A 13579-nucleotide genomic window follows, 5' to 3' on the forward strand; every position below is an offset into this window, starting at 1 on the left:
TGGGTGGAGGGGTGGGTGTAGGGGGTGGGGGGCGGGAGTCAATTGAAGTATTAAGTAGAAGATCAAAAAAGACCTGAATAAGAAGATGACATTTTAGCAAAGACTTAAGGGAGGTTAGGGATGGAGCTGTCATGCAAACAAGGTCCAAATGCCCCTAGAGCCCTGGAGCAAGCCCACTGGCCCTGCTGGAGCAGGTCAGGATAGGTTGAAGACTCAACTGTGGCATGTGGACAAAAGCCTAGTTGGAGTACATTCAAGAGAAAATAGGAGAGGAATTGGACATAGTGAGTATAGATAATGTGGATAAAAGTGATTTTGCTGTAATGAAGAACAGAGAAATGGGGCTTAAGCCAAGAATAGATTGGTATCAATTGATGTCAAGAGATTATTTTTCCTTTTTATTTATTTATTTTGTACGTTTGTGCTCAGTCTGTCATGTCGGACTCTTTGCGACCCCATGGACTGCAGCCCGCCAGGCTCCTCTGTCCCTGACATTTCCCAGGAAAGATTACAGAAAGTCGGTTATCATTTCCTCTGGGGGATATTCCAGACCCAGGGAACTTGTGTCTCTTTTTTCTCCTGCATTGGCAGGCAGAACCCTTACCACTGCACCGCCTGAGAAGCCCTTTATTTATTTACCATGGGAGAAACACAGCATTTGGAGGGGTGGGGTGGGGACTGTGTTAATGAGAAGAATATTGTGGAGAGGAGAAAACTTGAAGAAGAGAAGGATGATTTGCTGCTGGGGCGATAATCTTTGCATAGATAAGAGGGGCTCTTTGTGTCTATGCAGGGGATTGGTTTGGGGTAGAAATATGGACATTTTCCACAGAAACAGGAGAGAAAGCAGAGGGTGTGGAATCAGATGCAAGTGGCTGGTAGATGTGGGAAGCTATGAAGTGAGCAAGCAGACCTACAGTGGCATGAGTTAAGAAAGAGTAAAATTAATTTTCTAACATTCTCAGGATACCAACAGAGGGTCCTGGGATATGCAGTGACAATGAAATAATTGATATTTCTTAACTAAATCAGTGCTTTTTAGGGCAAGGACAAGGCATGTATCTGATGTGATTATAAAAGTAAGTGTGGGTTTAATCCTTCAAGATTGTTAGAATAACTGAAATTTACCCCCCTCACCACCAAATTTACAATGGGGTAAATAACTATTTTGTTGTTAGACACATTATAAGAAGGAAGTATGTTGTTGCTGCTGCTGTTGTTGTTGTTCAGTCGCCAAGTCCTGTCTGACTCTTTGCAACCCCATGGACTGCAGCATGCCAGGCCTCCCTGTCCCTCACCATCTCCCAGAGTTTGCCCAAGTTCGTGTCCATTGACTTGGTGATGCCATCCAATCATCTCATCCTCTGTTGCCCTCTTATCCTTCTGCCTTCAATCTTTCCCAGCATGAGAGTCTTTTCCAATGAGTCAGCTCTCCACATCAGGTGGCCAAAAGATTGGAGTTACAGCTTCAACATCAGTCCTTCCAATGAACACCCAGGACTGATTTCCTTTAGGATGGACTGGTTGAATCTTCTTGCAGTCCAAGGGAATCTCAGGAGTCTTCTCCAACACCACAGTTCAAAAGCATCAATTCTTTGGTGCTCAACTTTCTTTATAGTCCAACTCTCACATCCATACATGACTACTGGAAAAACCATAGCCTTGACTAGATGGACCTTTGTTGACAAAGTAATGTCTCTGCTTTTCAATATGCTGTCTAGGTTGGTCATAACTTTCCTTCCAAGGAGTAAACGTCTTTTAATTTCATGGCTGCAGTCATCATCATCTGCAGTGATTTTGGAGCCCCAAAAAATAAATTTAGCCACTGTTTGCACTGTTTCCCTATCTATTTGCCATGAAGTGATGGGACCGGATGCCATGATCTTAGTTAGTCTACTAAGGTGGCAATAAAAAATACTTTATTTTTTATTGGGTGGCTGGGTGGCTTAAACAATGGAAATTTATTTCTTACAGTTCTGGAGGCTGGAAGTCCCAGATCAAGTAGTTGACAGGTTTGGTTTCTAGGAGGCCTCTCCCCTTGCTTGTGGATGGCCAACTGCCTTGTCACTGCATCCTCACATGGCCTTTTCTCTGTGGGACCACTCTTCATCTTTTTATAAAGACACCAGTCCTATTGGATTAGGGCCATACCCTGTGATCTGTTTAACCTTAATTATCTTTTTAAAGACCCTGTCTCCAATTACAGTCACATTTAGGTTTAAGGCTTCAACATACAATTTGAAGAGGACACATTATGTGAAATAAACCCATAACATTATGTTAAAAGTTTACTAGAGAAAAATGATTTAATAGAATCTCTTAGGTAGGCATTCTCTCTGTTGGATTGCTGGGCTTTTGTCCTCTTGGAAACTGTTGATTCTCTTCTCAATGCCATGTCAGGAGGTAGGAACTTTATGAGCGTATCTGGACCAACCCATCTCATGACAGAAGAAGGGAGATAGAAGTAGATTAAGGCCATCACAGAAACAGTGACATCTTCTTGGCAGGTCATTGGATAGCTCAGATTCCCTGAGGTGACATTCTCCATAGACTATCCCCTTCTACTTTAGCCTCTTTGTCTAAATGCCCCCAAAGCTGCAGCCACCATTCTCTGAACATGCCACATCCTTTTGTAAGTCTGGGCCTCTGAACAAATGAAGAATTCTACCTGTAAAGATATTCATCTTCTTCTTTACCTGGCAAAGATATAGCCATACTCCCAGATCTGGCTCAGATGTTACCTCTACCTGGCTTTTACTGCCCATTCCTCACCTTCATGCAATGTTTTATTTCCCATCCTCCCCCATCATCATTTTACTCAGTGCACTTATCTCCTTTTGCCATGCCTCTTTCCTCCACTACACTGCAGTCCCTTGAGAAAAGGGACAATGTTTTGTTCTTCTTTGTACCCATAGTACTTGGTGTAGTTCCTGACACATGATAAAGGCTTAGTGACTATATGAGCAATAAATTATTTACTGAGCCCCTATCATGTTCAAGATACTGCCTAGGTGCTGGGAATACAGAATGGCCAAGCAGACAGAGAAACACCATCCCTGTATGGAGCTTAGAGTCTGGAGACAGAGAGAGAGAAAATATAAGCTAGCAAGTCTAAGAATTCTGAATTGAGATATGTCTGTAAAGGAAATTAACACTGTTCTGCAATGGAGAAAAATAGGGTGGATCTACTTTTTGATAAGATGGACAGAGAAGCCTCCCTGAGAAGTAACATGTCAGCTGAGAGCTAAAGAATGAGAAGTCGTTAGCAAGAGAATGTTCTAGAGAAAGGGAACAGTATGTTCAAAGGTCCTTAGAGAAGAAAGAGCTATTTAAAGAACTGGAAGAAGGAAACTTAACAAGGGGCATAGTGACCAAGAAAGAGAGAAGTAGAGAATGCGGTGTAAAGTAGGCAGGAAGCAAATCTAATGAGCTATGTTCTAAGTTTGTGTTTTAGATCTAAATGCAGTATGAAACTAACTTACGTTTTGTAGAGACCACTCTGACACTGTAATGGAAGAGATGGGAGAGGCAGGAATGGGCAAGGGGAGATACACATTAGAAGATAATTGCTATACTACAGGGGAGAGTTGACAAAGGCTTGGACCAGGCTGGCAGCAATGCAGACTGGGAAGACAGACTGGAGAGACATTTTGAAAGAAGAATCAATAGAATTTAAGGAGTAACTGGTTGTAGGAAATGACGAGGAGTCATGGATGATTCTCTGGTTTCTGACCTAAGCAACAGATGGTGCCGTTTATTTAAAGGGAGGATACTAAGAACAGAAAGTTTGGAGGCATGCAGTAAGGATGAGAATGGAGAGTGTTTCCAACAGCTATGCCTAAAGTAAATTCAGTTAGCAGTGGTTGGTTGTATGGCACTCAGAGGAGAGAATAGGGAGCCATTACTACATAGGTAGCATTGAAAGCCATGGAAAAGAGTTTAAATAAAGAGGCCCAGAATTAAGCCCTGAAAACAAGAACCCATGATCCAAGATGTGAATCAAAAAGATCAATGAACTATCTATAAAATGGATTTGTGGCTGGTGGAGAGGGAGGGAGAATATTTGAGAATCCATCACTTTAAGTCAGCTGAGGTCTTATGCAGGCCTCGATTAGAATAAGACAGAGCTGATCCTTTTTCTCTTCTCATCATACACGATCTCCCATGGCATTCTCATTTCATCTCCTAGTGTCAGCCTTTGCCTCTGGGTTTATATTTCAGTCCTAATATTTCCACTTGCTTGCTGAACATTTCATTTTGGGAATCATACTAGTACCTCAAAGCAAAAGACTGTTTTAGCTCATTTGTTCCCTTTATCTATGCTGCTCATTTTATATTCCCATTGATGATACTGGCCAGGAAGTGAGAGGTAGATCTGTCAGTGAGTCTGTTCCTTCTTGTTCCTTTTCATTTTTCTTAATGGATAAGTTATCAAATCTTATTAATTACACATCAATAATATTATTTAATATACTATAGTCTGTGTTTCTATGTGTAAAATATAGTCACTTTTAAAGTATCTACAATTGTCATTGTTGTTATTCAGATGCTCAGTCATGTCCAACTCTGCGACCCCATGAACTGCAGCATGCCAGGCTTCCTTGTTCTTCACTATCTCCTGGAGTTGTTTCAAACTCATGTCCATTGAATGGATAAGGCCCTCCAGCCATCTCATTCTCTGTTGCCTCCTCCTGCCCTCAATCCTTCCCAACATCAGGGTCTTTTCCAATGAGTTGGCTCTTCCCATCAGGTGGCCAAAGTATTCAAGCTTCAGCGTCAGTCCTTTAATGAATATTCAGGGTTGATTTCCTTTAGGATTGACTGTTTTTTTTCTCCTTGCTGTCCCAAGGACTCTCAAGAGTCTTTTCCAGCACCACAGTTTGAAAGCACCTTATTTATGGTCCTAATCTCACATCAGTACATGACTACTGGAAAAACCATAGCTCTGACTAGATGGACTTCTGTTGGCAATGTCTCTACTTTTGAACTATTACTATTTTAACGACTACTTTTTAGCTCTCTAGATTTGTCCTGGCTTTTCTTCCAAGGAGTAAGCATCTTTTAATTTCATGGCTGCAGTCACCATCTGCAGTGATTTTGGAGCCCAAGAAAAGAAAGTCTGTCACTGTCTCCACTGTTTCCCCATCTATTTACCATAAAGGGATAGGACTGGATGCCATGATCTTAGTTTTTTGAATGTTGAGTTTTACACCAGCTTTTTTACTCTCCTTTTTGACCATCAAGAGGCTGTTTAGTTCCTCTTTGCTTTCTGCCATAAGAGTGGTGTCATCTGCATATCTGAGGTTATTGGTATTTCTCCCGGCAATCTGAATTCCAGCTTGTGCTTCATCCAGCCCAGCGTTTCACGTGATGTACTCTGCATATAAGTTAAATAAGCAGTGTGAGACTATACAGCCTCGATGTACTCCTTTCCCAATGTTAAGCCAGTTCATTGTTTCATGTCTCATTCTAACTATTGCTTCAAAAGATGAAATTATTTTAATCAAAGATTCAGTGTGACTCTTTTTTTAAGAACTATAATTTGTCCAAATCTTTCTTCTAAAAAATTATCTGTAGAGTAAAATACAGTATGAGAAAAAGTTAAGGCAGTTCGTAGGTAGATTTAGACTGGCAAAGTCATTCAACCTTAGCCAAAGAAACAACTTTGGTTCTATTTTTATCATCACGTTTTGAAATGAATCACTGAAAGCAGAGATAGAAATGTAGATGGATAGGAAAAGCTGGGCCATCTAATTCATCTCCTTTTTAGCACAGGGAGGTTTCCTATGTCAAATGCCTATGAGATATTGTGCAGTAAAAGTCTTAGATCACAGCATTTCAGTCATTTTTGTAAGGTGACTAATTGTTTCTCCGGTTGCTCTCAGCATTGTTCTCTGAATTCCCTTCTAGAAATCCGTGTCACACAAGAGGTATTACCCTTGTGCACAGAAATGGCCAAGGATCTCAAAGGGCTGAGCTTCAGTTATTTTTCCATGGTAGTGATGAGTCTATATGAAGTTGACCTCCCTCTTTACGTTGCTTTTTGTGACCAGTGGTACACATTCATGAGATTTTTACCAAAAACAAGTAGTGGTATAGTGTGCTACCTTAGGGTGGTTAAAAACTAACAGGGACCTCTAGGGATCAGACATGCCGCTTTGGCATGTAATGGTGCAGATTCATTATTTTAATGGGATTTCCAAAAGAATAATTTGTGTGGGATGTCTCCTCATTATCCCATGGTGTTGAGAAGGGGAGGGGTGGGGATAGCATTTGGAAAGACATTTGTTTTTAAGTTCTCTTTAAAAATTATTTTATCACTACTTTTGATTGAAGTATAGTTGATTTACAATGTTGTGCCAGTTTCTGCTGTACAGCAAAGTGGCTCGGTTATTTACTTATATGCATTCTTTTTTAATATTCTTTTCCATTATGGTTTATCACAGGATATTGAATACAGGTCTCTGTGCTAAACACTAAGACCTTGTTGTTTATCCATTTTACATGTAATATTTTGCGTCTGCCAACCCCAAACTCCTAGTTCATCCCTCTCCTCCCCCCTCCTCCTTGGCCACCACAAGTCTGTTCTCTGTGTCTATGAATCTGTTTCTGTTTTGTAGAGAGGTTCATTTGTTCATATTTTAGTGATATCATATGGTATTTGTCTTTCACTTTATAACTTCGCTTAGTATGATAATCTCTAGTTGTATTAAGTTCTTTGACTACTGTTCAGTATCTCTCAGTGATCTCATATTTAGTTGCTTGGGAATATTGTATACTTCATTAAAAGATATAGAACCAATACATTTCTATTGTCTAATGTTTTTTTCTAATCATTGACTCCCTATATTCAGTTTCATTTTCTCCCCCCCAACCATTAAACAATATTCTTAGGTCTCTAGATATTTCTTCAAATTCTGTGATACCTGCAAACCTCTGAGTCGGCACTCTTCTGTGTTGTCATTAATATGCTCCATGCCTTCTCTTTCTCCATCTGTTAATAAATAGGCTGACTAACACTAGATTTAGTATTTCCTTCGTGCTTTCCACCAGCCACACCCTTTCTTCCCATACTGAAAATACTCCATGTAACGTTATTCTTAGTTTATAGTGTTTGACGTAATTCTTAATCCTTATGCAAGTCAATTAGTTTGGACAAAAAAAGGTTACATGAACCAATACATAGATTGTGGAAACTTCAGTTACATGAATATAGTGATTTTAGTATTTTTTAAGTTCTTCCTCAATATCTAGAGCATTCATAATTCGCTCCTGTGGAAAAGAACAAAATACAAATTCTAGAGTGATTTGAGATCTTCCATTTCATAAGCTACCCATTTCCTTTACAGAGTCCTGATTCGCCCTTTTAAGCAGCTGCTATTTTATGACACTCTTTTTTTTTTTTTCCCCACGATTGCATCTATAAAACCAGAGAGTGTGCAAGAGGCCTCGGTTGGCCATGGACATGAAGAATAGAAGGTCATCTCTGACTCTGCTTTTCCTACATGTTATGGAAATCTGGCAACTACCCAGCAACTGACCCAGACTTGGTCTTTCTGTAGGAGAGTATATAATTAAATAATAAAGAAGTAGACATTTTAAGACTGTTGAGAAATGTTAATGGGTGTGTGGGATTTAGTGAAGCACACAAAAAGACCTTAAGAGCTCCTTTGGTCCACAGCACACATGTACTCGGCACTGGCCTTTTTCCTTCACCACAGGCAAGCACGCCACTGAGAAGACTTCATTCCCCGTTTTATCTCGTGTTCTGGGGAACTCTAAAGCCACAGGGATCACAACAGCTGCAATAAATAAAGCATCTCTTCAATACATTTCCTTGCCAAATATTATTCAGCATTCTTTTGGCCTTGGTTTGATAGAAAACAGCATGATGAACTTACTACCTCTCCTTTTAGTACAGTGAGCCCCAAGTATCTATGAAAAATTTAACAATTCAAGCCTGCATGTAAGCAAAATCACGGTTCTTTCTATTTTAAAATTATTAAGACAAAATACAAAGAACCAAAAAAAAGTAATGTAGGAAGTCTTATCCCTATTGAAGAGGTATTGAATTAGTACTAGGCTTTTTTATTCTCCTCAGGGTGAAGATAACGAGAAGCATCCAGAGTATGTGTCCATGCAAATGTATGGGTTGGAAGGGGACTCTTTAAAAAAAAATAAATGTTACATATGTGGCAGTACGAGGAAGAATATTATTAAGGAATTTCACAGAATTTTTATATAAAGTCTCATCATACAGTATTATGATCTCAGGGATATATTGTGATATTTACTGAGTCTTCTGAGAGTTCATTTACTCAGGTTATATTTTAAGGAGGAACTTATAAGATTCAGATCTAAAATATAATTCTGTAATATGCCCAGCTGATCCCATTAAATCCGAGCGAAAAGGAGCGGTATAATGATGTGAACAATTCCCATTCTCTGTGTTGTTACACCTCACTTGAAATGCATTCTTTCCAGATTAAAACAGCCATTCCTCTTTGTTTCTCTCTCCAGGCTGAGGTTCAACTATGCTACCTGGAAGCACAAAGAGATGCTGTTGAGCAGATGTCCCTCAAGCTGTACAGCGAGCAGTATACCAGCAGCAGCAAACGGAAAGAAGAGTTTGCTGATATGTCAAAAGTTCATTCAGGAGGAGGCAATGGGTAGGGAACTATTCTTTTTGTTGTTTTATTCTCATTAATCTCTACTTTTTTCAATGATGTTCTACTGGTCGGTGTTAGGTGGGCATTTCCTCCCAAGCTAGCAAGAGAAGTGCAATAGACAAGGTATTTATGTTCTTTTCCATTCATACCAGAATTGAAGACTACGGATTTTATCAGCCTGTCATCTCACCCAGGACTTCCTAACTTTGGTATTATTTGTTCGAAACAGTCTTGTGATTTGCTGAGCATTTCTGTCACTACATTGTGCCTATAATTTTCTCAGTGTATTTCCCTCTCTTTAAACCTCATAGTTTAAAGTCCATCTAAGCAAATTTTAAACACCAGAACCTCACTGGAAACTGGTAGAACATAATTTTTTGAAAATATAGATATTTAATAATTGTTTAGGGACTATGGACTAACTGGTTAGCATCACATGATGTCAAGTGGAATGTTGGACTGGTGCTTATTGTCTGTGTTACATGAAACGACCCAGCAACTTCAATGACCCACCAACAGTTTCATTCAGCCTGAGATCTATGGCTGTATTTATATTATACTAACTACCCATGCTACTGAATAGTTAAGTTATGCCTTCAAATATTTCCAAATTACTTCAAAATTATGCAAACATTCTGTGTGTGTGTGTGTATGTACATATATATATGTATATATAATACATATATGAGATTTATAAAATACTATTATTTAAAAAATTCTTTTCTGGTTCAGTTTTAATATTTAGTAGGTGATTATTAAAGAGTAAAAGAATACAATGAAATTTAATCATTTCATAATTTTAATGACTTGGTAATAATTATACTCATTAAAATGGAAAAAGTAACCTATTTTGCTTTTATACTTAGCCAGACAACAAGGGAGAGAAACTGTTCCCCCAAGTTCCATAACATGTTAACAGCATAGTATAAACCTACGGGGAGTAACTCTAGCCAAAATATTCCTTCAAAAGAAGGAAGTCTCTCCCTGCACTTGCTTTCTTTTTTCTCTTACATGCTTATAGTTCTGATATGACTTAAAATTCTCGTTCAGATTTTGAGGATAAATTACCAACACAGGTTACAAATTCTGTCTTGTGATATAACCCGAGGTCTAAGAATGCAAGAAAAGAATTCGAGTTGTAATTCTTTTTAGGAAATGGGCAAGGGCTTTTTAACTTTTAAAATTTACCTATCTATACAATTTGTTGCTCTTTTAAGATATTTTTTATATATAGACATGTAAGCATGTATTTGATTCATCTTCTATGATTCAAAAGACATTTATTCACAAGAGGAAAAGCATGACAGCAAATTAGAAAAGGTTAAATATTCGAGTGTGAACAATAAGCTGTTTTGAGGCCTTAACGTGCTTTAATTTCTCTAAATGCCTAAATAGTCCCTGGTGTACCCACCACCACAAACTTTAGGTCACATTTTCATGTTTTCTAAAAGCCCTAGGGATTGAACGGGTACCGCATGCTTCTGACCTCAGATTCCAAGGGCCCAACCTGAGTATTTACTCTGGGCTCCGCAAATCATAAATCTGCCCTGGAAATGGCTTAGTTAACAGCAAGCATTGTTCTGTGAAGTGGGAGTAGGTGAACTTGCCTGATATTCTTTGTTTATGCTCCTTAGGGTGCTGAAGGCTGTGCATTGTGAGGAAATGTAAGAGTGTGCTGAAGAAAAGGCAGCTATTTAATACTAAGGACAAAAACCATATACTCCTTTCTGTTTTGTTTACATACAGAAAACCATTGTTTGAGAAATGTATGTGGGTGAGGTTATCTGGGGTGTCCTGCTCCTAAGACCCTTTGCTCCCACAGTTGAATCTGTAATTCTGAAACCTTAAGAACACAGCCTTCTAAAATTATCTGCTCCAATGATACATAAACTTCATTAACAGTTCCTTTTGTTACCTAGAATGAGCATTGTTTCTGATAAGATATTGTGGGAATAATGTGGGCCTTCTAGGGTCTTCATTCCGTATGCAGATAGATATCCAGTCCACTGAAGAGAACATTAAGTTGGTGATACAATCCGTATGTTTTTATTTCCTCCTCCAGCCTATGTCGATGCAAAGGAGAATATGTAGTTGAAAAACGTATAAGGTTACTCCAGGGAAGACTCAGCTGCTAGATTGAATGGAGATCTTAAATGTCTAAGATTTTTGTGTAACCAAAATATGGTTTAGAAATGAATTTATAACCTCTCTGGCTTGATGAAAAGGTGCATATCAAGGTGATTTAACACAGCTTGTGGACAAGCATGAAATGTGTGTTTGACAATCATGAATATGTGTGGTGGGAAGATTTCCCTGATGGTATGTGAAGCTGTGTGAGCTGTAGGAACAGAGTGTGTCCCTCTGTGGGAGACACTGGGCACTGGTTCCTAAGTGGCAAAGTGGGGAACCGTCACTTCCTGGAGGGATCTACAGTGCTTGAGTTACTGCTGCTGCTGCTGCTAAGTCACTTCAGTCGTGTACGATTCTGCGACCCCACAGACGGCAGCCCACCAGGCTCCCCCGTCCCTGGGATTCTCCAGGCAAGAACATGGGAGTGGGTTGCCATTTCCTTCTCCAATGAGTGAAAGTGAAAAGTGAAAGTGAAGTCGCTCAGTCATATCTGACTCTTAGCGACCCCATGGACTGCAGCCTACCAGGCTCCTCCGTCCATGGGATTCTCCAGCCAAGAGTACTGGAGTGGGGTGCCATTGCCTTCTCCTGCTTGAGTCACTGGTGATTCTCAAAGGGAGCAGGTTGGTGCTTTTGACTCCTGTTGATTTAAATGAAAGCTTGTAAATTGTTTTGTTTCTTTCATCCAATAAATATTCACTGAAGGCATACTATGTGCATGGCACAATTTTCTGAGCAGATTTCATCAAGAACACTCTTTTGTAAATTTTGTGAAGTATAACCATCTGTCTTTCTGACACCTCCTTCTATTAAGGGCTTGTCTGATTTCATTTTTATAATGAATTTCAAAATCTTGTTTATTTTAGTAAGTAGTATCCTACTTCCTGTCAAGACTTAGAGTAGATTACAAAGCATGTCTTTTGTTTAGTTTATAAATAATAGAACTGGGAGGCAAAAAGCCTGGGTGACTGGCTTGTCCAGGACCTCGCCTCAGAGCCCTGAGTCGTGATGCAGTGAACAGTCCATGAAGCCACACTTTGCCCTGTCTCTGGAAATTTAGCTCAGACCTTTGATAAACTTTTTTACCCCTAAATCACATGTTATGCATGTTCCATACGGTATATGAAATTTGAATTATGGTATTGTCCTACTATAGAGAAATGGAAGAGTCTTAAGGCAATTTCATTTAAGCAACAAGAAGTTTGGACAAAAACACTGCAAAGCAGGCTTAAGTGAAAAAATGAAATTCATTAATTTGACAAATATTAAATACCTCCTTTATGAAGTGCAGAGTTTAAAAGGCAAAAATGAAATGGTCCCTGCCCTTGAGAAGCCCACAGTTTATTTAGTAGGAGGAACCAGATCCATAAACAACATAGAATGAAGGGTCAAAGTGATGAGTTAGGAATCTTCTTGGAGTAGGGAGCAGGAAGGTAAGCTCAGGGAAGGTGGTGCTCAGTTCTGATGGTGGTGGGGAGAATTGGAGCAGGTCAGGAATGATAGAGAGAGACGGGACTCTGGAGGTGATTTTTGGAAGAGGGCTAGGTCAGGGGAAGAATTTTCCAATTTAAGCTGAACAAACATGTATTGAGCACTTACAAAGACAGACAGACCATAGTCCCTACCTTCATGAAATTTACCGTCTATCAAGAGAGCAGCATTAAACCAGTATTTCTCTGTATCATGAAGAAGGGGAGGCAGAGGGTTCCAAGGAAGCTTAGAGCAAACAACATGTGAACTCCATGAGGCAGGGCCATGTCTGTCACATTCACCACACTATGCGCTGCCTCCTGGAGTGTGCTAGGTGCCCAGTGAATGCTGGTGCATAAATGAAAAACTAAAAGGAATCTAGTGCTCAGAGGGAACAAGGGTGTGAAATCATTATGCTGCTTGCTGTTCCATATGACTGGAGAGCAAGGTAGAAAGTCAGAGGGAGTAGTGTAAAATAAGGCTTAGGAAGAAAATGAAGTTGAGATCCTGGAGTTAATCACTGAGTTCATGGTTCTTAACTAGGATGCATCAAGATTTCTTAGGGAACTTTTAAGTTGAAACTGCCTGCCCATCTCACCTCCCTCAAAATTCTGATTCAGGAAGCAGGAGTGGACCAAGATATATTATACTTGATGCCCACTGCCAGTTGAGATCATTGCTCCAGTGGTTTTCAAAGAATGATCTCTAGACCATCAGCATTAGTATCTCCTGGGAATCTGTTAGAAATTGCAAATTCTGGGTCCCACTCCAGATGTACTAAATTGGAGAGTCTGAAGGTGGAGAACAGTAATAGATTAGAAATTAATGGGAGATGTGGAGACTAGATTGGAGGCTAAAGCCAGAAAGAGTTGATAAGCCTTGGATGAGGCAAGTAAGAGAGAGGAAAAGGGCCATTCTAATGTGGGGAGAGAAAGAAAATAAGAAGACTTAGATTCAAATGATTTCTGTGTCATTGAGCATTTCATGATTGTTGAGCAGGCTCTGTTAGGCACTGGGGTTGTAGAGGCAGTGGGATGCAAAGAGTGGCAGGGCATGTAAATCAGGAACGCCTGCCAGGAGAAGTGTCACTGAGGCTGGCCCAGGGTCAAAGGTGACAGCCAGTGTTTCCCACAGCAGAGGCGATGTGTACAGACAGCTGGAACCAGTCAGGGATTCCAGCAAGAATAGGTTGGCAATTTTAAAACAGTATTCTGGCGGCACTCTGGAGAATGGACTGGCATGGGCAAGACTAGACAGTGCTTGGTTAAGAAGCTATTCCAGTCATCCAAGTGAGAAACTGTTCTGGCCTG

The 13579-nt window shown here is 39.9% G+C and overlaps 1 protein-coding gene across 2 annotated transcripts in view; it reads left to right on the plus strand.

Annotated features, from left to right (window-relative positions):
• AKAP6 (A-kinase anchoring protein 6) overlaps positions 1-13579 on the plus strand; it is a 501487-nt gene that overhangs the window by 353435 nt on the left and 134473 nt on the right. For both annotated transcript variants that reach the window (XM_027521919.1, XM_027521920.1), the window contains exon 8: positions 8521-8669. In XM_027521919.1, coding sequence (XP_027377720.1) covers positions 8521-8669 — 149 coding nt within the window. The remainder of the gene's footprint in view (positions 1-8520; positions 8670-13579) is intronic.

The sequence above is a fragment of the Bos indicus x Bos taurus genome, chromosome 21, assembly GCF_003369695.1.
Source record: "Bos indicus x Bos taurus breed Angus x Brahman F1 hybrid chromosome 21, Bos_hybrid_MaternalHap_v2.0, whole genome shotgun sequence".
In the NCBI taxonomy this organism is placed as follows: domain Eukaryota; kingdom Metazoa; phylum Chordata; class Mammalia; order Artiodactyla; family Bovidae; genus Bos; species Bos indicus x Bos taurus.